Source organism: Bubalus kerabau, chromosome 23 (assembly GCF_029407905.1).
Source record: "Bubalus kerabau isolate K-KA32 ecotype Philippines breed swamp buffalo chromosome 23, PCC_UOA_SB_1v2, whole genome shotgun sequence".
In the NCBI taxonomy this organism is placed as follows: Eukaryota; Metazoa; Chordata; class Mammalia; order Artiodactyla; family Bovidae; genus Bubalus; species Bubalus kerabau.
In genome coordinates, this window is record NC_073646.1 from 144399 (window position 1) to 164740 (window position 20342).

At 51.9% G+C, this 20342-nt stretch overlaps 1 protein-coding gene across 1 annotated transcript in view; it reads left to right on the top strand.

Annotated features, from left to right (window-relative positions):
- Nucleotides 1-3127: 3127 nt before the first annotated feature.
- The window catches only part of LOC129637401 (liprin-alpha-1-like), a 191286-nt gene continuing 174071 nt past the window's right edge, over nt 3128-20342 (top strand). The window contains exon 1 of the mRNA XM_055561522.1: nt 3128-3377. Within this exon, the coding sequence (XP_055417497.1) occupies nt 3252-3377 (126 nt within the window). The 5' untranslated portion in view covers nt 3128-3251. The remainder of the gene's footprint in view (nt 3378-20342) is intronic.

Sequence of the window (20342 nt, forward strand, 5' to 3'; positions counted from 1 at the left end):
TGGAGGATGGGCGGGGGCCCCACAAGAAGGGAAACACTGGCTGGAGAAGTCACTGGGGCACGTGGACTGAGCTATAGAGTCAGTCCTTGAAGCAAAAAGGCTAAGCCCCTTAATGTCTCCCTTCTTGCAAAGAAAGGATATACGGGCTGGAGGAATCTCGGGGGCATGAGGATCGAGCTAGAGAGTTAGTCCTTGAAGCAGAAAGGCTAAGCCCGTTAATGTCTCCCATCTTACAAAGCACAGACCAGTGTGTCCAGTATTTTAATGACAGGTACCTACTGTTTACGTGTATGACATACACCCTCATAGCTACACATGTCTACTACATGCCTCTTACAAGTGCTGGGCACTGTTCTGGGTGCTGAACACTCAGTATGTAGTAGGGGATAGTAGCCCAGGATTTTCTAATTTCTGCAAAGAAAAAGAGAAGAATGAAAGACTCCGTGTGGTTCAGTTTGAGCAAGTTCACCACGTGGACGGCCCCGCATGCACGCAAATTGTGGTAAAGTACATCTAACATAAATTTAACATTTTAACCGGTTGATTGAATGACTGGGTGGCTTCCGTGGAGTCAGGCTAACAGATGGCTTTGAGGTGCCATCCGCCTTTTTCCCAGAGGAACACTCCAAAGCCTCGTGGCCTTGTAGACCTTCCTTTTTTCTTCACACTCCCCAGTGGCTCTAGGTCACTGGTCTGTGTGTTGTTTAAGAATCTCTTTATCCACTTTGTTGTTAGGTTTACGTTTTGGAAAGTTTCTCAAATGTCCCTGGGTCTTGAAAAGGCAGGCTTGGATTCCAGGTTCTCTCCTGCCACGTGCCTGCCAGGTCGAGGTGGAGGCCGAAGGCCGGTCTGAGTTGTGGTGGCCTGTGTTGTCTTGGGGTCAGTGGACCCCTCTTCTCTGGAGGGGCATGGAGATCCTTTGTGTGGAGCCTGGAGAGACTTGACAGGGTCAGTCTTCACTGTCTCGCTCTCTTTTTAATTTATGTTTGCATTTAGTTTCTCATTGAACTGTTTTCTAGGAGTTTCCAACTCCTGAAGAACTACACAGATGGAGGCAGCAGCTGCGTGAAAGACAAGAGGAGATCGCTCAGCTAAAAGCTGAAAGAAACAACACCAGGGTCAGTAGGGGGATTCTCACGTGTTGACATTTGCCCCGTGGGGGTCACCGCTGGCCTCCGTGTGCTGTCTTTAAACTCTGTCTGATTTTCAAGTCATTTTTCACATCTTCCCACTGAGCAGACCAGGGTGGATCAGTTCGGGGTTCTCATAGCCTTGCTTCAAATTTCTGATGAGAGCTAATGTAATTTTAGTACATATGAGGGGGGAGTTCTCTTAACTTACATTTTTGCCCACGCTACACTTTGTGTGGGATCTTAGTTCCCCGACCAGGGGTTAAAACCCATGATCCTTGAAAAAGTGTGGAGTCTTAACTACTGGACCCCTGGGGAAGTCCACTCTAACTTTCGACTGAACTGGCGGGATTCCGACGTGCCTTAGCGTGTTTCCGGCTATAGCGTGAGGCTGAGAGGAGTTATCCGCCCGGAATTTGAGCATGAGGTTGAAGGTGTTCCTTTGGCCCTGCCCTGCAGCTGCTGCTGGAGCTCCTGGAGCGCCTGGTATCCCGATATAGGCCACCCGTCGGGATGACAGCGCGCAAGCGGCAGGCGCAGTCCCCAGCCGGCATGACGAGTGAGGTGGAGGTGCTCAGGGCGCTGAAATTGCTCTTTGAACACCACAAGGCCCTGGACGAGAAGGTACCAGCCATCCGGCCGTCCTGGATTTGTACACTTGCTGCCTTGTTAGGTGGATGATGCACATATTTATGCAACGAGTTGAGTTTTGAGCGTCTTGAATTCTTGTATATACATTTTTTTCTGTAAGAAGTCAGAGTTTTATATGGTTAAAAAGTGTTGCCTGCGTACATGCTCAGTCATGTCCAAATCTTTGCAACCCTGTGGACTGTAGCCCACCACGCTCCTCTCTTCATGGGGCTTCCCAGTCATGCATACTGGAGTGCGTGGCCATCTTCTACTCCAGGGAATCTTCCTGACCCAGGGATCGAACCTGCCCTCTTGCATTGGCAGGCGGATTCTTTACCACTGAGCCACCTGGGAAGCCCCCAGTTAAAAAGTATTCGTTGGCATGAATGTCTCAAGATTTATTATATTCTGTATATCAATTTGCAGTTAAAAACTGGGTAATAATTAATTTAGGATAACATTTTGTTCTCTCAAACTTAGAATTTAAAGCTGTTAACAAGCCGATTCTCTTGACGTTAAGATCAATGAGAGACATTAAAGGTATTCTGTGACAGTACCCATGTATTAGGGTGAGTATACACTAAGAAGTGTACTAACATATATACACACATCAACACACAGTGACTCGGCCCCTTTTATTTGAGTTGAGAGTGTGATTACGAGTAGCACTCGAAAGGTGTAGTTTGTTCGAAGAAGAATTAGGTGCCACACATAAAGAGGTAAGTTTGATCAGTCTTTGTGTAATTTCCGTGAAGGGTTTGTCATTTGAATCCTTTGATTTTAAAAAAGAATGAAGGCTGTAGTGGTGGGCATCAGATGTTATTTATCTTTCTGATTGAGGACCCGCCCACCAGGGTTACTTTAATGACTAGTAAACTAGACTTGTGGCTCAGAGTTGCAGGATCTCTTAAGTACCCCTTTGTCCAGTAGAAGACAAATTCTGACTCTAATCACCTGGTGGTATTCGGGATGGATAGCATCACCATGTATTTTCTTTTTATGTTGTGTTTTCAGTTTCGAGTTGAGTTTTCCAGGTGGAGTTTTGCTGTCTTTACTTAATTTCTTTACTCTGATTCAATGTTTTGGTTTTAGCAGATGATTCTTTCAGAGGAGAATAACCAGGAAAAGATACTAACGGACAGGGTGCTTGATGTACATCATGAGCAAGAAAACATGCCAAGCGCCAATGGAAAGGCAAGTCCTTGGTCTCGCTCTCTGTCTGGTTCTCGTCTTACCATCCAGTCTGTGCGGGGCTGTTGGGACCTCTCACCGATGCACCATGTAGGTCTGAGTGGCCGTGAGGGTCCTGTGAGCTCCCAGAGCGCAGAAGGCAGTTTTGACCTCACAGATTGCCCGGAAGTACTGTGTTCCCTCCCTCCCAAAACCAGGCTGTGTAAGGCTTCCTTTCCCCCTTAGAGACCCTCGGACGGCTTGGCGAAGGAGACAGAGCTCCAGGAAATCATACAGAGGCAGTTGCGGGAGCAGAGGCAGATGGAGGAGCGCCTGGCAGCCCTCTCTGCCCACGTGAAACATCTGGAGGAGGACCTGGACACGGCCAGGAAGGACCTCCTCCAGTCCAAGGACAGGAAGAGAAAACTTGAGCGGGACGTCCGCGAAGTGAGTGACTGCAGCTGTGTCTGTTGTCCTGAGGTGGAATGTGGGTTTCTTGTTCTCCCGGGGATCTCAGCCTTGGGATGGCTGCGTGAGTAAGAGCAGAGCACTGGAGAGACCGCAACTGGCTGCCTCCCTGCCTCTGCGTCGAGGTCTCTGGGGTAGAAGAGGCCTGGTCCAGGCAGTCCGTTGGCAGTGGAGCAACACGAGGGCAGCCCTGACGCTGTGCTGCACCCTGGGTGTGGACTCCTCCTTTCCACAAGTTCTAGGGGGCCCACTGTGTTCCTTTTCTAAAAATTCATTCATCCATTCATTCATTTCTTGGCGTATAGTTGCTTTACACTGCTGTGTCAATTTCTGCTGTACAGCAAAGTGAATCAGTCATCTATCTATCTATTTATGTATCTGTCTCTCTTTTAGATTTCCTGCCCATTTACTTCACCACAGAGCACTGAGTAGACTTCCCTGTGCTGTACACTAGGTCCTCACTCGTTGACTTTATGTGTAGTATCAGTGCTGTATATATGTCAACCCGAGTCTCCCGGTTCATCCCCGCCCCCCCGCAACTGCCTGTCGAATGTGTTCCTGATGATGCTGAAATTTGCTTCTGATTCACTCAGGCGAGTCTGGGGACACCTGTGGAGCCTGTTCTCTCGGAGAGATGGGAGCATGCTGTGTGGGCTCTGCTGAGGCAGCTTGCCTGGCCATCTTCTCGAGTTTTCTGAGGTTCCGCTCCTTGAAGGGATGTGTGACAGTGATACCGGCGGTCAGACAAGTCGAGTGGTGTTTGCTCACGCTCAGATCCTCAGGCCCGAGCTGTGTAACCATGTGGAATCGTGATGTCTCTGGCGGTCGTGTCTGCGGGTGTCATGATTTATGAGAAACTCCCTAGCGGTCACTGTGAAAACAGAAGAGTGCTGGGGACTCAGGCCTCTTCCTGTGAGCCTCGCCTCTCCTCTGTGCACAGACAGACAGCACCCACCCTGCCCACCCCTCCCCCATGAGACCGTCTCAGAGAGAACCCATCCAACATGTGGTACAGCAGGTGTACTTGTTCAGTAGCTTGGTGTGAGTAATTCTGTGTGAGAACTCAAAACAGAAATATTTGCACAGGTTTGTATAAGCTATTCACACTACTCTTTGGCAACAGGAGATTAGGTGTCCAAGTTGAATACGTATAGAATTCTAGAAAAAGCGTTTTCAAGACCTTTCACTTTTAAAGTTAGGACTTTGCCCACATTGGTTACTTAGTGACCAGGGAGGGACCTGAAGTGGATTTTGAGGTGGCGGACAGGAGTTGCACCAGCAGCAAGTTCTGGTCCTGGTTTGAGCGTTTCATCCATGTGGTGTAAGTCTGCTTTTGAAGAACTAGGCTTGAGAAGGCTGCTCCCAGTTGTGTACAATTTGACTTCTGTTTCCACTCGTTAATATGCTACTTTAATTCTGAGGAAATTGCATGAGACTTTTCCAACTTTTACTCGAGGAAATGAGCCTCAGAGCTCCCCGTTGGATCTGTTGAAGGTCCCTCCCTGTTCTGGGTCAAGCCCGCCTGTATGGTGTAGCAGACAGAGGTCCTGACTTCATGCCAGATACCTTCCCTCCTGGAATTCTTGCAATAACAGGGTAGTTTAGCATACTTTTCGTTTGCTGTTTGGGTTTGTTATGTAGAAAAGAAGCTTGGTCAACCAAGTGGCTGGACAGAACGTTAAGACAGATGGGTGCCAATCGTGGCAAATGTGGCCTTTGGGATAGGCGCATTTTTGCTCACGTCCGAGAAAACTGCCGTGTCTAGGACTTTTATTTTGAGGACGTTAACTTTATGTTTGATTTGAAACTTAGGACGACATCAATGATAAACTTGAAAATGAAATTGCAAATAAGGATTCTAGGCATTGACAGGTAATGGCCTTTCTGAACTGTGTGTGACTTTTATAGTAGTGAATTCCTGAGGAAGGAAGGTAAAGATCTTTTCATGTGACTCCCACATTGGAAATCAAGTCCCAGTGTAAAGTTGTTATGACCCTAAAATACTGTGTTCAAAAGTGTGGATGTACATCATGGTAAATCAGCTGTACTGGAAGGAAATACATTTTTAAAAAATTGCGGGTGACTGCAACTTACAGGTTTGCATTATTTGGGACTTGGTTTAACCATTTTGTGGAATTCCATTCCTGACTCTTTTGTTTTACTTGAACGTGAATCTGTTGGCTTGTTAGAGTTTTTACCGAAAGAGTAGAGAGCAGCAGGGAACTTCACGGCAGCTGGCTGCCTGTTGGGAACTGGGGTCACTGTGACAAAAGGCAGGGTTAGAGCTCCGGTCTGATTAGGGATTCTACTTCCTGTGGTTTGGTGAGCCTTACTCGCTCCTGTTCCCGAGTGGTCTCAGATAATCAGGATTTAACCAGGAAAACCAAATCTGGCTTCTCCAAAACAAAGTGAGTCAGTCTGGTGTGTGCCAAAGTGTATCATTGTCCCCACCACAAAAATTAAATACTAGAAAGCCATTGAAATGTATGATGGGGAATGCTAACTAAAAGCATTACGATATACAAAATAATGGCTGTAAAAGGCAGATCAGAAAATACTATGTACCATATGCTATTGTTTTCTGAGGGTTTTAAAGCACAGCATATTGTTTGTGTACGTACATAGAGGAATACGCACACAGAAAAGGTAAGAAAGCTGCTTAGAAACAAATGCTAACCTCTCAGGAACCTGAGCTTATAGATACTTTAATTTTTTTCTTTTTTAAAAAAGAATCTGTCTGTTCTACATTGAAAGTTTTTCAGAGTAAGAAGATCTGTTAAAAGAATAATCGTGCATTTACAAATACTAGTTGACTGGCATTTCACCAGGCACGCTCTTATCAGGTCTGTATTTCAGAGGAGATGAAAGCCATATTTTGGCTTACACGCCCGTAGCCATCTGCGGTCAGTAGGGTTCCCTCTAAGTGATGATTCTGGTGATGTTTTAAGAAGGGTCCGTAGTGAACCCTTCTTCCCTTAACTTGTCAATAAGAATGAATAAGCTTCTACAGATCTTCTTTAATATATAAGAATTTGTTTTATTTTTTTAAGACGTCCTTGGGGAACGTTTAGGAAAAGCAAATACTCTGGCAGGAGGTGTTCTGCTCACTGAGCCCAAGCCCAGGAACACTGAGAGAAAATTTACCCTGACGGAGCTTCCGAAACAGAATGAATCCACTAGACACGTGCATTTAGGTTTTGTCTCAGCTTGCTTAAAGCGACAGTGGCTACACCTCTCGGCCTGTTTTGATCCTCTGCTCTCCCTTTGTAGACAGAGGATAAGAACCGCCAGTTGCAGGAGCGCCTGGAGCTGGTAGAGAAGCTGCAGCCGAGACTGCGGAGGGCAGAGACGCTGCCCGAGGTGGAGGCGGAGCAGGCGCAGAGGGTGGCCTCGCTCTCCAAGGTGCTGTTCTGGGTCCCTGGGGGGCGGGCGCAGGGAGGGCCTGTTCCCCTGCTCTCCCACCGCGCCCCTGCCGGTGCTGCTCAGTCCACACAGGAGCGCAGACGCGGGGGTCGTGCTGCCCGTCTGAGATGGGAGCGCTCCCTGAGTGTCAGGCAGGCCCCACTTCTGCGTCATCCCTACGTTAATTTCCCTCCAGTTTTGTCCCGAGTTGTGTGTGTCCCTAGGACGCTTCAGCTCCGAGTCACTGCTGCTCAGAGTTCAGTCAGCCACTCAAAGCCTAGCAGGATAGAGACCTAGAAAAATCCCATTCTCGTTTAAGAGATGGCCAAAATAGCTCTGTAATGAACACAGTTTTAAGTCATTATCCATACACTTGTTAAAGAAGTCCCAGCAGGGCACGTGCAGACCCGAGGCCCCACTCCCCACTCGCCGTCCCCAGGAGCCCGCGGGTGAGAGGCCATGTCCGTGCGATGTGGCGCTGCTGGGGGCATCGACCCCATTGGCAGCCAGCCAGCCACCCTGTCCTTCTGGCGGGAAAGGTGTTGCCCTGCGCTGCCGGTGGGCACTGGCTGAACATAGAGAGTCGGGCCGGGTCTGTGCTGACGCGGATGTCAGAAGCCTTGCCAGGAGCTCAGTGAGCGCCCGAGGGGCCATCACGTCGCGGGAGGCTGCCGGTGTCCCGTGCTCGCCGACCCTCCCAGAGCAGGGTCACTAACAGCCGCCAGAAGGGGCACCCTTCTGCTGTGATCTTCCTCTCCAGGCTTGGTTTCTCCTCTCCCCTGGCATCTCTGCTGTCCATCCCCAGTCGGCCTTGTAGTCCGACCTTTTGTCTTCCGGAAGGTCTACCACTCAGGAGGCTAAACGGTTCGAAATCCTTCCCGGCTTAGGAAGGTAGAACGTGTGCCTCGCGTTTGCCGCTGTCTGCTGCCCGCGCGGGCTCGCCACAGGCAGTCCGAGGAGGGAGCGCAGCGGCCGTGGGTGTGGGGCCCGGGGCACGGGGAGCACGTCTCCTCTCACGAGCTGGTCACCAGCCCCCTCCGTGAGCCATGTGTCACACACGAAGCCGCGCAGGCTGTGTGAGCAGGCATGCGGGCGTGCCCCCCGCGAACCCAGGGCCCGTGGTTCGCACAGAGCATGGCCCGCTTGCCGCCCCTGCGATCACAGCCCGCGTGCCGTCAGGACAGGGTTGTTGTGAGCGAAGCTGACGCTGTTCTTGGCCGACAGGCAGGAGAGAGAGACACAGCAGCATGGAGGATAGGCTGCGCCAGATGGAGGCCCAACTGGAGGAAAAGAACAAGGAGCTGCAGCGGGTGCCTGTGCTGACGGGGAGGCAGCGTCTGGGCAGGAGACGTGGCTTGGGCGGGGGCCAGCACTGCCTTTCTCCACCACTCCCGTCTCTGGCATCGAGTGTGTGCCTGTGTGGCCCCATCTGCTGATCCGGGCACCCACCTCCTCGGGAGCAGGGCCAGAGGTGGTCGCCCATAGGCAGTGGGCAGGAGCCAGGGCCTCCCCACATTCAAAGAGAGCTGCTTGTTGCTCTGACCAGCCAGTCCGGGGAGCTGCTTGGGATACAGGTGGACCTCACGACTGCCCCTCAGACAAACCTGGGGTGCCAGCCCGGGGCCCATGAAACTGAAGGCATGGCGCCCAGGTGTGGAGCCTGCTTGCCTCGGACGTGGCGCTGGAGTCCCACATGCCAAACCGCTGGTCCAGACACGGTGTGTGTGTAGGATGGCTGCCTCTAGACAGGAGAAGCGCAGTTGCGCTGCAACAGAAGGCGCATCACGACAGGAAAGGGTGATGGTGGAGGCTCGCGTCACTGAGTCCTGAGAGAGGTTTCCCGGAAAGGTTGGCCACACGGCAATACAGACCATCCAGGAAATGGAGTGGGGATCCCGGGTGCAGCCTCACGTGTCAGTACTGTCCCCACCATACCTGTGTTCTTGGGCTTGGACTGCAGAGCCTCACAGGCGGGCTTCCAGGGGGCAGTGGTTCTGACTCCCATCATGCGACCCGCGGTGAGGCGCCCTCCCCGCTTAGGCGGAGAGCTCAATATCTCCCGATCAGGGGTGCACTTCTTACTTTCATAACTGCTGCTCAGAGGCTGTTGAGATCGGGATGCTGTTTATGACTAGACTAAGCCAATTCAAAGTCAACTTTTGTTTTGCTTTAAAAATCTTTGAATGCCGATGCCTTATTGTGGAAGCTGTGACAGGTTTTCTTTCCTTGGGCTCAAAAATCACTGCAGACGGTGACTGCAGCCATGAGATTAAAAAATGCTTGCTCCTTGGAAAGCTATGACAAACATAGACAGCATATTGAAAAGTAGGGACATCACTTTGCCGACAAACCATATACTCAAAACTATGGTTTTTCCGGTAGTAACGTATGGGTGTGAGTTGGACCATAAAGAAGGCTGAGCACTGAAGAATTGATGCTTTCGAATTGTGTTGCTGGAGAAGACTCTGCTTTAACAGAAAATAAACTTTTAAAATGTATTACGATGGAAAATTGCAAACATGCACAAAAGTGGATGGAGTAGTATAATAAATACCCATGACCCGTCCCGTCAGTTCGTCTCAGCAATTTCTCATACAGAGCCAATCTCAAATAGATCATTCTTTTGTCTTCTCTCCATTTTTTTTTTTAATACAGTAGGTTCTGAAACAGCTTTTTAAACCTTGAAATTGATGCTCATTTTATAAAACACAGACTTGGCAACTTTGTTATTGCATTTAAAAATTGTTTGAGGTAATTATTTCCAGTTTTTTAATATGAATTTTCATATTGGAAAAGACCCTGATGCTGGGAAAGATTGAAGTCAGGAAGAGAGTGGATGACAGAGGATGAGACGGTTGGACGGCATCACCAACTCTGTGGACATGAGTTTGAGCAGATGCTTAGCAGAAGTCGAGTTACATTCTCCTTATGGCGAATCCACTGCTGTAGCACGTATAGCACTTCTGGTTTTGAACACTGAATGTGTTTGCATTATAGATGGATTTAGAGTGTGTGGCTGTTGTGTGTGGTTCAGAATTCTGAGTAGTCCTTTCTGGATTCACCCAAGAGCTGAGACAAAGCGTGAGCCATTCACGTGGGCTGTGCTGTGCGTCAGAAAGATAATACGAGCCACCTACACAATCTAAAATTTCCTAAAAACCAACGGGCTACTCGACGTCCTTCTTTCACCACGAGTCTTGAAATCCTCTGTGTGATTTCCACATCGGGCTTTGCAGCAGCCTGTCTCACGTGCTCAGGGGCTGCACGAGGCGAGTGACTGCCGTGGCCGACAGCACAGAGCTTCCAGGTTGAGTTGAGTGACTCACAGACTTGGCCCGTTTGACTTGTTTTACCCCATGAGCAAGTGAAGTGGGCTGTAGAGGAATGAATGTGAGGGATGCAGGTGAGCTCCATGGAGACAATTGAAAGCAGTGAGAGGAGGGAGGGCAATAGAGTGAGTTGTATCCCCTGACCCGAACCCCCCGCCTGAAGTCCAGCTTCTCTCTACAGACTTCATCATTGTTAATGGCTTGCCATGTTTCCTCCAGAGAAACCTTTTCTACACCTGAGATGGAACTTCCTCCTCATTATGGTTTATAAGGGTTAATATTGTTCTGAGTGTTTCTATTTGCTAGGGACTCTTAGAGAACATTTTCTCAGAATTAAAATGTTGGGAGTTGATACCTACTCACGTAACCTGTTCTGCACATTTTGGTGCAAGTCACTTGACATCCAGAAAGCAAGCGGTGCAGGCTGTGTCATTTGCTGTTTCGTAGGACCAGCTGATTCTAAACCTGGAAACCCTGAGAGCCGAAGTGGACCAGACGAGACTGCGAGGGGCTCCCCTCCACCACAGGTAGGCTGCTCCCCTGGGCAGCTCCCCTCAGCGCTGTCGAGTGTGACAAGGGCCTGTCTGGTGTGTGGACAGTATGACTGGGTGTTGCTCATGGTCGCACCTCAAGGAGCCTGTAGCTTCGTGGCCAGCGAGAGGGAAGAGACAAGCATCGTTCCTTAGGGTCAAACTTGGTACCACGGAGTGGTAGTCACAGGATTGACAACACTCAAAACCACAGGCAGAGGTTTGGAAGTAGGGGGCCGACCAGTTGATATTTGGGCGTATTCATTTGAGGGGCCTGACAGACTGTGACACCGATGTTTCTGAAGAGTCGCAGAAGGTTAATGACCTGTAGTCTTTTGACTGCGGTGGGAGGAATCACCTGGCTTGTGAATGAGGCGAGCAGATTACTGAGCATCCTGCTTTTTTCTTCCTCGTTGTTAGAGGGGCGGTAATTCTTATTGAGTATTTAAATGTTTCTTTGGCTTCTTCACGGAAAACGGTCACAAGTGAGAGAGAAACTCTAGCAAAGGTGATTAAGTGCTTACTGGTGACATTCATTCATCTGTAGGAAATCGACTACTGCTTGCAGCCTGACTTAGGAGACAGTTTGGAGCCCATACGCATATTTCTGTGTTTGTGTGCTTAGGGGATCCTCGCAGTCCAGAGCCCCCACCCAGCCTTCTTCTAGAGAAAAGGAGATGTCATTTGAGACAAAGGCAGAGCCAGAAACTGGTCCTGTGTCTGAAACCACGGCGGGTGGAGTTCAAGGAGAGCACGTGCCCTGTAGAACAGGAGGGGACGTGGCCGGACTTGGTGGCAGAGCTCCTCCAGGGTGAGGGGCTGGGGCTGTCAGAGGTGGGGAACCCCTGCTCCCGGGGTGGATGAGGTGAGTGTGAGGAGGACTGCGTAGACAGTGGAGGAAGAGGAGGTGGACACGGCCTCCTCCTCTTGGGGGTTTTTGGGTAACGAGGAGGGACCTGGTGCCAGGACCCGAGGCCTGACACAATTGGGGGCTTCAGATGGAGAAGCCTGGGTCCTGGTCACCAGTCCCGTGTGTGTCAGTGAGAGTGAGAGACGAGAAGAGGAAGCAGCCGCGGGGCAGGAGGAGCCGCTGTGCTCTGAAGACAGTGGGCCACAGCGGCTGGTGCCAGGGAGGGGTGTCTCCAGGAGGCAGCTCTGGAGGGTTCACAGCAGTGACTTAGCAGCACAGGTGGGGCCTCGGAGTGGGGCTTGTGGGCAGTGTGGGCTGGGTGGGGGGCACTGTGCTGCCTCAGGAGGGAGGGAGTGGGGACTGAAAACTGGCTCCCAGGCAGGGCAGGCACGGCGTATTTGGTGGGACCTCCCAGAGGAATTGGTCACCTTGTCTCTGAGACCTTCTCCCGGAGGAAAGAGCTTCGGGTGAGGAGGGGGAGAGAGATGAAGGCGGCACCCCGCGAGGGGACTGGGAGGCGATGGTTGGGGGGTGACCCAACCCGGAGGCCTCTGTGGCCCTCAGAGGACCCTCGAGGGCCCGCAGTCCACAGCGGGACTGTGTCGTACCCCCCACCCAGTTCCCAAGTGTGCTCTAGCCCCAGGCCCTTGGGTGGAAGTGGAGCAGAGAAGGGAACAGTTCTGTCAGGAGGGAGGGGAGACGGGAGGGAAGACAGGTGTGGCTCCGGGAGATTCCAGACTTCCATCTCCTGTGCAGCACAGTGTTCCTTGCAAAACCGTCGAGCAGAGCAGCGTGTGACCCCGAGCAGGCTGAGCTGGTGGTCGGCCCTGGCCACTCTGCAGCGTATGGGGTGTCCTGTCCTCGGAGGAAGGCCCTGTCTCCTGGGTTTAGGGACTCCTGCACGTGAAGGCACCCCCCTCTTCCCAGAGACAAGACTGAGCAGAGCCCGGGCGGTCCTGCAGTGCAGGCGGCTCACAGTCAAGGCGGGGCCGCCCTGCCTGCCAGCAGGCCCCTGCTGAGTGAGCTCCTGGCACCTGCAGGCCCAGGCCTTAGTGCTCAGGGCCTGAGCATCTGTACTGGGCCTTGTTCAGCCCAGAGTCCGGTGACACGCTCACCTCTGCTTTAATGGGAGACACCAATGGTGCTCAGCTCCGAGCTGTGGGTCTGAGGCTTTTCTGCTGCGGGTTGTCTGAGGCGCCTTTAAAAACACTGAGAGCCGTGCAGACAGTGTTCCAGGCAGACCGGTGATTGTGATCCACGGACTTCCCATGGGAGAGGGAGGTCAGAGCAGGCGTGGGCCGAAGGGGAGGTGGGGTGCCAGGGGGAAAGCAGAGCACGTGCAGGCCCTGCCCTGGGACCTGAGAGCGGGCTCCAGGGGGACCCTGGACGCCCCAACCCCAGACAGCCGATCCTGTCCTAGTCAGCTCCACACCCTCGTGTCAGCACTGCCTTCCCCACATACAGGAGTTTTCCAGCTGCTGGGGATGAGCCCTGAGTGTCTGCGGAGCAGCGGGCGGCCTGTTGCTATTGGAGCCAGGAGGGCAGTGCCCTCCCGGGGGCCCTTCTGCTGTGAAATTGCCGATCTTCCAAATGGACAGGCTTTGGCCCGTCTGACAGAGTGAGCTCTCTTTTCTTCTAACAGTGCTGCTCTTTGCCGTGTGTTTCAGCCGACCCCACTTGGGCAGCGCCCCGGACCTCAGGTTCCCTGTGGCGGACAGGCCGGCAGACTCCTTGGGCAACGGGGCGGTGCTGTGGTGCCCCCAGAAAGGCCGGCTGGCAGCGTTGCACGATGAGCCATCCGAGGCAAGGACCCCGCCGCCCCCTTCCCATCCCTGGTGGGCACCTTGTGAGGCACCTGCCCCCTCACACTGTGGTCCTGAGGTGGGTTTGGAACAAAGCGCTGATAGGTCACTTTACGTCTTCCCATTTTCCTTTTTCTGGCTAAGAGTTTACTTTTAAGGCATGCTTTTTTTCCTTAACCAATTTTAATAATTTGTGGCCTATTGTGAGGCCCAGCATGGTACTAATGAGCACAGTTTTGAAATCGTCCTACGAGTAAATGGATACACATATCCCATCAGCTTATAGTGAGAGGAATTCTCATTGGAAGTTTAAGTGCCTTTATGTTTTCACCTCATTCATGCCATGTATTTGTTCATACATGTCTGTGTTTTGAGCTTCCACATTCAGTGAGCAGTTAGTTTGGGCCAGACATGGTCAGAAGTAGGACTCCAGCAGTGAATTAAAAACCGTGTGTGTTCTTTATCCACTGCTACGTAACGAATCATTGCAGAGCTTAGTGACTTCCCAGGGAGCAGCTCACAGTCCTCAGTGCCTGTGCATTGTAGCAAGCGGGCCTGGTTCAGGGCCTCCTGAGGGCACAGACGCGGGAAGGCACCCCAGGGCTGGATGGCAGGCTTTCAGACTCACCTGGCTGCTGGGGACAGGCCGAGGTCCCTGCCGTGTGGCTTTCCCATGGCCTGGCTTTCCGCGGAACACCCTCTGAGAGCAAGAGTGCGGGGTTTAGCCCGGGGCCCTTCACGCCCTGGTCTCGAGGCCACACACCTTCACTTATGTTTGCGAGAGTGAGCTGCTAAGTCCTGCCTCGCTCAGGGGCTGAGCAGGAGTTGCCCCTTCTGCCTCTTGAAGGGAGGAGGATGGAAGAATTTGTGGACCCCTTTTTAAACCCGCGCAGCCTGTTGAACAGTAATGAGCAGGGAAAGGAGACCAGAGTGCCTGAGTTGTCCAAGGAGGAGGGGACGATCGTGTGTAAACAGGGTGGCCAGTGAGGTGACACCAGGAGGGTGACCTTGAACCAGAGACCTGGAGGCAGGAAGAGAAGTAGCCACTCGGAGATAGAAAAAGGGTCATGTCAACCAGCGGGGACAAGGGAGAGAGTGGGCCGCATCAGGGAGGAGCCTGGGCTCAGGCCTGAGCAGCTCGAGGCCAGAGCCTGTTTCCTGAGGTGAGGAGGGCTGCCGGGGCTGGGAGCTAAGAGCCGGGCCTCAGCCCTGTTGAGGTGGACAAGCCCATGGGGTGTCCCAGGGACGTGTCAGGAGAACAGCTGAGTGTTCCGGCCTGCATCCGGGAGAGGACTTATTCAGCTCAGGGTGGACTTGGGGTCGTGGGCATACAGATGGCATTTAAAGGCACGAGCATGGTAAAGTCACCAGGCAGGTGCCGGTGGAGAGAGATGGGGTGCAAGGGTAGAGCTGTGGGGCATCCTGCATTCCAAGGTTGAGAAGGGGCGCAAGGGACTGAGGAATAACCGCAGGGAGGGCAGGGCCTGGAGCCCAGGGAGAGACATGCTGGGGGGGGGGTGTCGTGGGGGAGGGCAAGGAAGGGAGGGGGCTTGGTAACATGGGTTCCTCGAGCCCCCGGGGAGTTGCCCTGCAGGGCGGGGCTCACCGCCTGCTGGCAGAGAAGTGGAGACCGGGCGGGGAGGGGGACCGTAGAGGCCACTCCCAAGGAGCTTTCAGAGACCCGCAGTGGGCGCTGCAGGGAGCCCTGGAGGAGGAATCTGCTGGTTCCCCTTGTGCGATTGGAAGGCGAGAGAAGGGAGAGGACATGCCGACCGGGCTGATGGGGGTGAACCCATAGGCAGCTGGTTCGCTGGAGCAGAGCAGGAATGATGGCAGGTGGTCCTGGAGCCAGCGAATGGGGTAGCCCAGCCCTGGGGCGGGGTCGTGACGAAGACAGGAGGCGAGGGCACTGGCCACATGGGACAGGGAGCCAGCAAGCCAGCACCTCGAGGCTGCCCCTCAGTTCCTTTGAGGTCATGTCTGGGAAAGAAGGCAGGACCTGGATGACAGTGTGGCAGGGGGGACGTTTGCAGAGACAAGGGTGTGAGGTGTGAGAGCGGGAGGGTGGCACGGGGCACCGCAGGCACAATCCCATGTGTCTCTGATGACAAAGCCAGCCTTGCGGTGCGAGGAGCCATCCTCCAGAACAGCCCGAGGGCCTGTGTCCCGAGAGGAGAGCCGCGGAGGGGCTGGCCCTCCCGTCTCCTGCCTGCCCCTGCTCGCGCCTCTCTGTGGGTGTTCAGACCAGCCTGGGAAACGGAGGACTGGGAGCCTGCGAGGACGGCACACTCTGGTGAACTGGTACCAGTGATGACCGCTGATAGGGACCCAGCGGCTGCCGAGCTGAAGGGTTCTTTTTTCTTATTTTCTTCCAGCCTGGCTGATGGAGGCATGGATGTATTTTTGTAATTTTTGGTTTCTGTCTCTGACTCCATCAGCCCACCCTTGTGAATAACCTCATAGGATTGCCTGCCGTCCACGCTGAGACCTGGGTGTCACCAGGCCATCTAGGAACTGGATTCTCCCCCTGCCTGTTTCTTGAGTCCTGTTCGCTTAAGAGATGGCAGTGTCTCATGAGCATGGCCCATTCATCCACAGTCAGGGCTTCCATGTAAAATTGGGTTCAGTTCCTGATAGACTTGAGCTGCCCTGAATGTCGCTGACGAGACGTGGTCCTCTCATGCCCAGGTGCAGACCCCGAAGGAGCAGGACTGGGAGCGCACGCAGCAAGCCAGCATGCTGGCCGATGTGGCCCATGCGTTTGAGAGTGACGAGGGCGTGTCTGACGACGAGGGCAATAGGGTCACCGTCTTCAGCTCGGCCACTCAGCTGTCGCCCAGCAGGCAGGCCAATGCCAAGACTCTGACCGTGATGATGCAGGAGCAGCTGGACGCCATCAATGAAGAGATCCGGTGGGTGATCCTGAACTCAGGTCCCCAGAAACTCGGTTTCTCTGAGGAGCTGTCTTCTCCTAGGGACGTCTGAGTGTTCCATAGTAAGAAACCCGACCTCAGGTCTGCTTCAAGAATTTTCAGTTTTGACATGGCCCTTGATTACAGAGCTCGGGCAGCCGGGGCGTTCTGTCCACGGTGTGGTGTCAGCGCTCTGTGGGGGCGGGGGGGGGGGGCGGCGTTGTGGGGTGTCCCCCCTCAGCTCTGAGCCCCAAGGTGGGTGAGGTGCCGAGGCGGTGTCCCCTGCGGCCCGTGGACCCTCCTGTGTCCCTCAGAGCCCCCCACGTTCTGGTGAAAAGCCACCTGGTGAAAGCTGGGGTTTTGGGGTTGGCAAATTCCCACTCAGATCTGCCTTTTCCTTTTTAACTTAATGTAGTATGAAGATTGGCTTGTTGTAAGACAGTGGTCCAAGGACGTGTGTTTGAGTTTTTCTCATCTCATCAGTATATTTAAGATGTTTTCTTTAGACACCATCTTGGCAGTTATAACAATTTTCAAAACAGGATAGAATCCAAAGGCCTGCCTCGTGGTGAGCAGGGGGCCTTGGGTCTGGGTGCAGCCAGGTGGCTGGGGGCCCCGAGGCCTGCCTGGTGCCACACCTGCCCAGCTATGCCCGTGTCCCGAGTCCACGTTCAGAGTGGCCGCAGGCCGGTGACCCTGCACAGGACCAGGCAGAGCTGCTGCTCAGACTGGTCTCATCACGTCAGCCCAGGCCAAGGTGTCCGTTCCTGTCGGCCGAGCGCGGGGCTCCGGGGGAGAGGCAGGGGGTGAACGGGACAACCAGCAAACGCAGGTGGTGTCACCTGCCCATTTCACGCCAAGACAGACAGCTTTGTGGGCCGTGTTTGAGCACAGACGAGCTCAGAAAGATGGTCTTTCTGCGTCCCTGCAGGAAATATGGAACGGTTATAGATTAATATTTTTATTTTTACAGCAAGTTTTCAGGTAAAAGTGATTTTTCCTTATGCGACAAGTTGACTTGATGTAAACGGTCAATTCTGTCCATCAACTTGTTATCAACAGTGAAAAACTTTCCAGATGTATGAGTTGAAGTGAAGCTGGAGAGTTTACTTCCTGTAAGAATCTTGTATTTTAATTTGAAAATCATTGTATTTGCATAATCGTATATTTAAACTGCTATATAAAAACATCCACCGCACATTAGGGGAGAAGAGCAGAAACTGTGAATTCTAGGTTAATGCAGCACATTGACATGAATCCAAAAACTCACACAAAGCTGGTGGAGAACTTCATCAAGTGATGCGTTTGTATGTATTCAACCTTTAAAAAAAAAAAAATGATCAACTCAGCACTTCATCTAGTCTGGAGACTTGTGTTTAGAAACTGCAGCTTGTTTGTGAATTGCTGTTTTGATTATACAGAGTTCCTGATTCCCAGCGGAAAAGACTTGAGGCACTGACGTGCATCTCTGCCCTGAGAGCAGGGGAGGTAAGGGTTGTCAACTTGAGGTATCTCTTCACAGGAAAGAGAGTTGCCACCGGGGCCCCTTCAGAATGTTAGAGTAAATAAGTGAAATCAAGCGTGGATGGTCAGGGCCAGTTTGTAAGACTCAAGGCTAAGTTATTCTAAGTTTGAGAATATTCAAAAGAGGAAAGGTAGAACCTTTTGTCTGAGATGTTAATTGAGCAACTGTTTCTGGAATTTGCTAATCATGACACAGAATGCCAGCCCAAATTTATTGTCCAGACAGGTTCCTCTGCTGACAAAGGCAGGTGACGCCTTTTATTCTATTTTAGGTTGATCGAAGAAGAGAAAGAGAACACGGAGCAGCGGGCCGAGGAGACTGAGAGCAGGGAGGGCAGGGGGAGCTTAGGCAGCCTCCGTCGTTTTAAATCAGTGAGCTCCCTCAACCTGCTTCCCACCTCCTCGCATGCTGGCTCCTGCCCGCCCCTGCCCAAGGCCAGAAGGAGGCAGCAGAGCCTGGCGCAGGAGGGAGACCAGCTGGGCATCATGACTCTGGTATGTGACTGCCTCCTCCCTGCCGCATCCCTCCCCCAGCATGCTGTTTTTTGTTTGTTTTTTGTTTTTTCTCTTTATACCCAGAAGAAAATCAGGTACATTTGCTACGCTCAGAGGTCTAAAAGTTTTTAAACTGCCTCGTCTTTAATCATTCCACAATGGCACAGCGACAAATTAGTCTTGATATTTGGACCACCACTTAGCACGTCATCATGAACTCAGCCAGAGCCTGCCTCTGTAACGTTGGGCCTGGCCTTGTGCAGGGCACAGCAGCTGCAGGGAAGTTTCTGTTCTCAGGGAGCAGACAGCTTCGTGAAAGTAACCATAGGCAGCTCTCATGGCATGGGAAAGCCGTACAGCACATTTTCCACTGGGGATGCCTGGCTACAGGGTGCAGGGCATGCGGTGGGAACAAAACCAAGAATCTACATTGGTCTGCTTACTGATGGACCTGGCCACGCGCTCAGGCCAGCTCTGCGTGTGAAACCAGGTTAAAAGCCCAGGGCCCCAGGGCCCCAGGGCCCCAGGGAAGACGTCGGGCTGCCTCACTTTTCCGAGTCTAAAACTGGGATGATGACCTAGGGCTTTTGGTGACAGAGTGTGTGGCTCTAAAGCACATGTTCCAGCTTTCTTGCGTGTTTAGCTTAGGTGTTGTGAGTGCATTGCTGTTCACCCCATGAAATCACGTGTACAACATCCTGCTTTGTAACTGGACTTGTATTGTCTCTTTTTTCTGTTACCACCCATTGCATGTTAGCTGCATTGTTAGTCAGCTTATAATTAAATTAACCGTGAATCATTTTAGCGGCCTGTGAAGTGGTAACTAGTCCATTTTGTGGTCTTTTGACACACTGTTTTTATAATTTGCATCATTGGCTAATTAGTTGATATTTAAAATTCTTTGATGATTTCTCTGTGGTTTCATGCTTGATTTCTTTCTGAATATTTGGAAAAGAACAGTTCTGCATGTTTTCCTTGCTGTTGGAGTTCTCTGACAGTGTGTCTGCTTTCATCATTGGTTTTGATTCCCTCTCTCATCCTGTTGTCTGCTTAGTCGTCATGAATCCAGATCCCCCCCCAGGCCCCGAGGCTGTAGTTTACCCATCCGTCTCCCCTCCCCCGTCCCCTCACTTGCTCTGGTCATAGCCGTGCTGTGGTCCACAGCGTGTGTCCCCTTAGTCAGGTTTGTTCTTTGTCTTCATGTCTCATTAAATGGTGTTTTTCCCCCATAGCAGTAAGTTGAATTGGTGTATCACTATGCAGTTACAGGAGAAGGCAATGGCAACCCACTCCAGTACTCTTGCCTGGAAAATCCCATGGACGGAGGAACCTGGTAGGCTGCAGTCCATGGGGTCGCACAGAGTCGGACACGACTGAAGCGACTTAGCAGCAGCAGCATGCAGTTATAAGCATAATGTATGTAGATGGATCCTAAACTACATATCATGTATAATTCATAAATGAGATTGTGCTTACATAAAGAAATGACCCTCTTAAGTGTAGACTTAGTAGAGTTTTAGATATGCAGATAACATCACCCTTAAGGCAGAAAGGGAGAGGAACTAGAAAGCCTCTTGATGAAAGTGAAAGAGGAGAGTGAAAAAGTTGGCTGAAAGCTCACCATTCAGAAAACTAAGATCATGGTATCTGGTCCCATCACTTCATAGGAAATAGATGGGGAAACAGTGTCAGACTTTATTTTGGGGGGCTCCAAAATCACTGCAGATGGTGACTGCAGCCATGAAATTAAAAGGCGCTTACTCCTTGGAAGCAAAGTTATGACCAACGTAGATAGCGTATTCAAAAGCAGAGACATTACTTTGCCAACAAAGGTCCATCTAGTCAAGGCTATGGTTCTTCCAGTTGTCATGTATGGATATGAAAGTTGGACTGTGAAGAAAGCTGAGCATCAAAGAATTGATGCTTTTGAGCTGTGGTGTTGGAGAAGACTCTTGAGAGTGAGTCCCTTGGACTGCAAGGAGATGCAACCAGTCCATTCTAAAGGAGATCAGTCCTGGGTGTTGATTGGAAGGACCGATG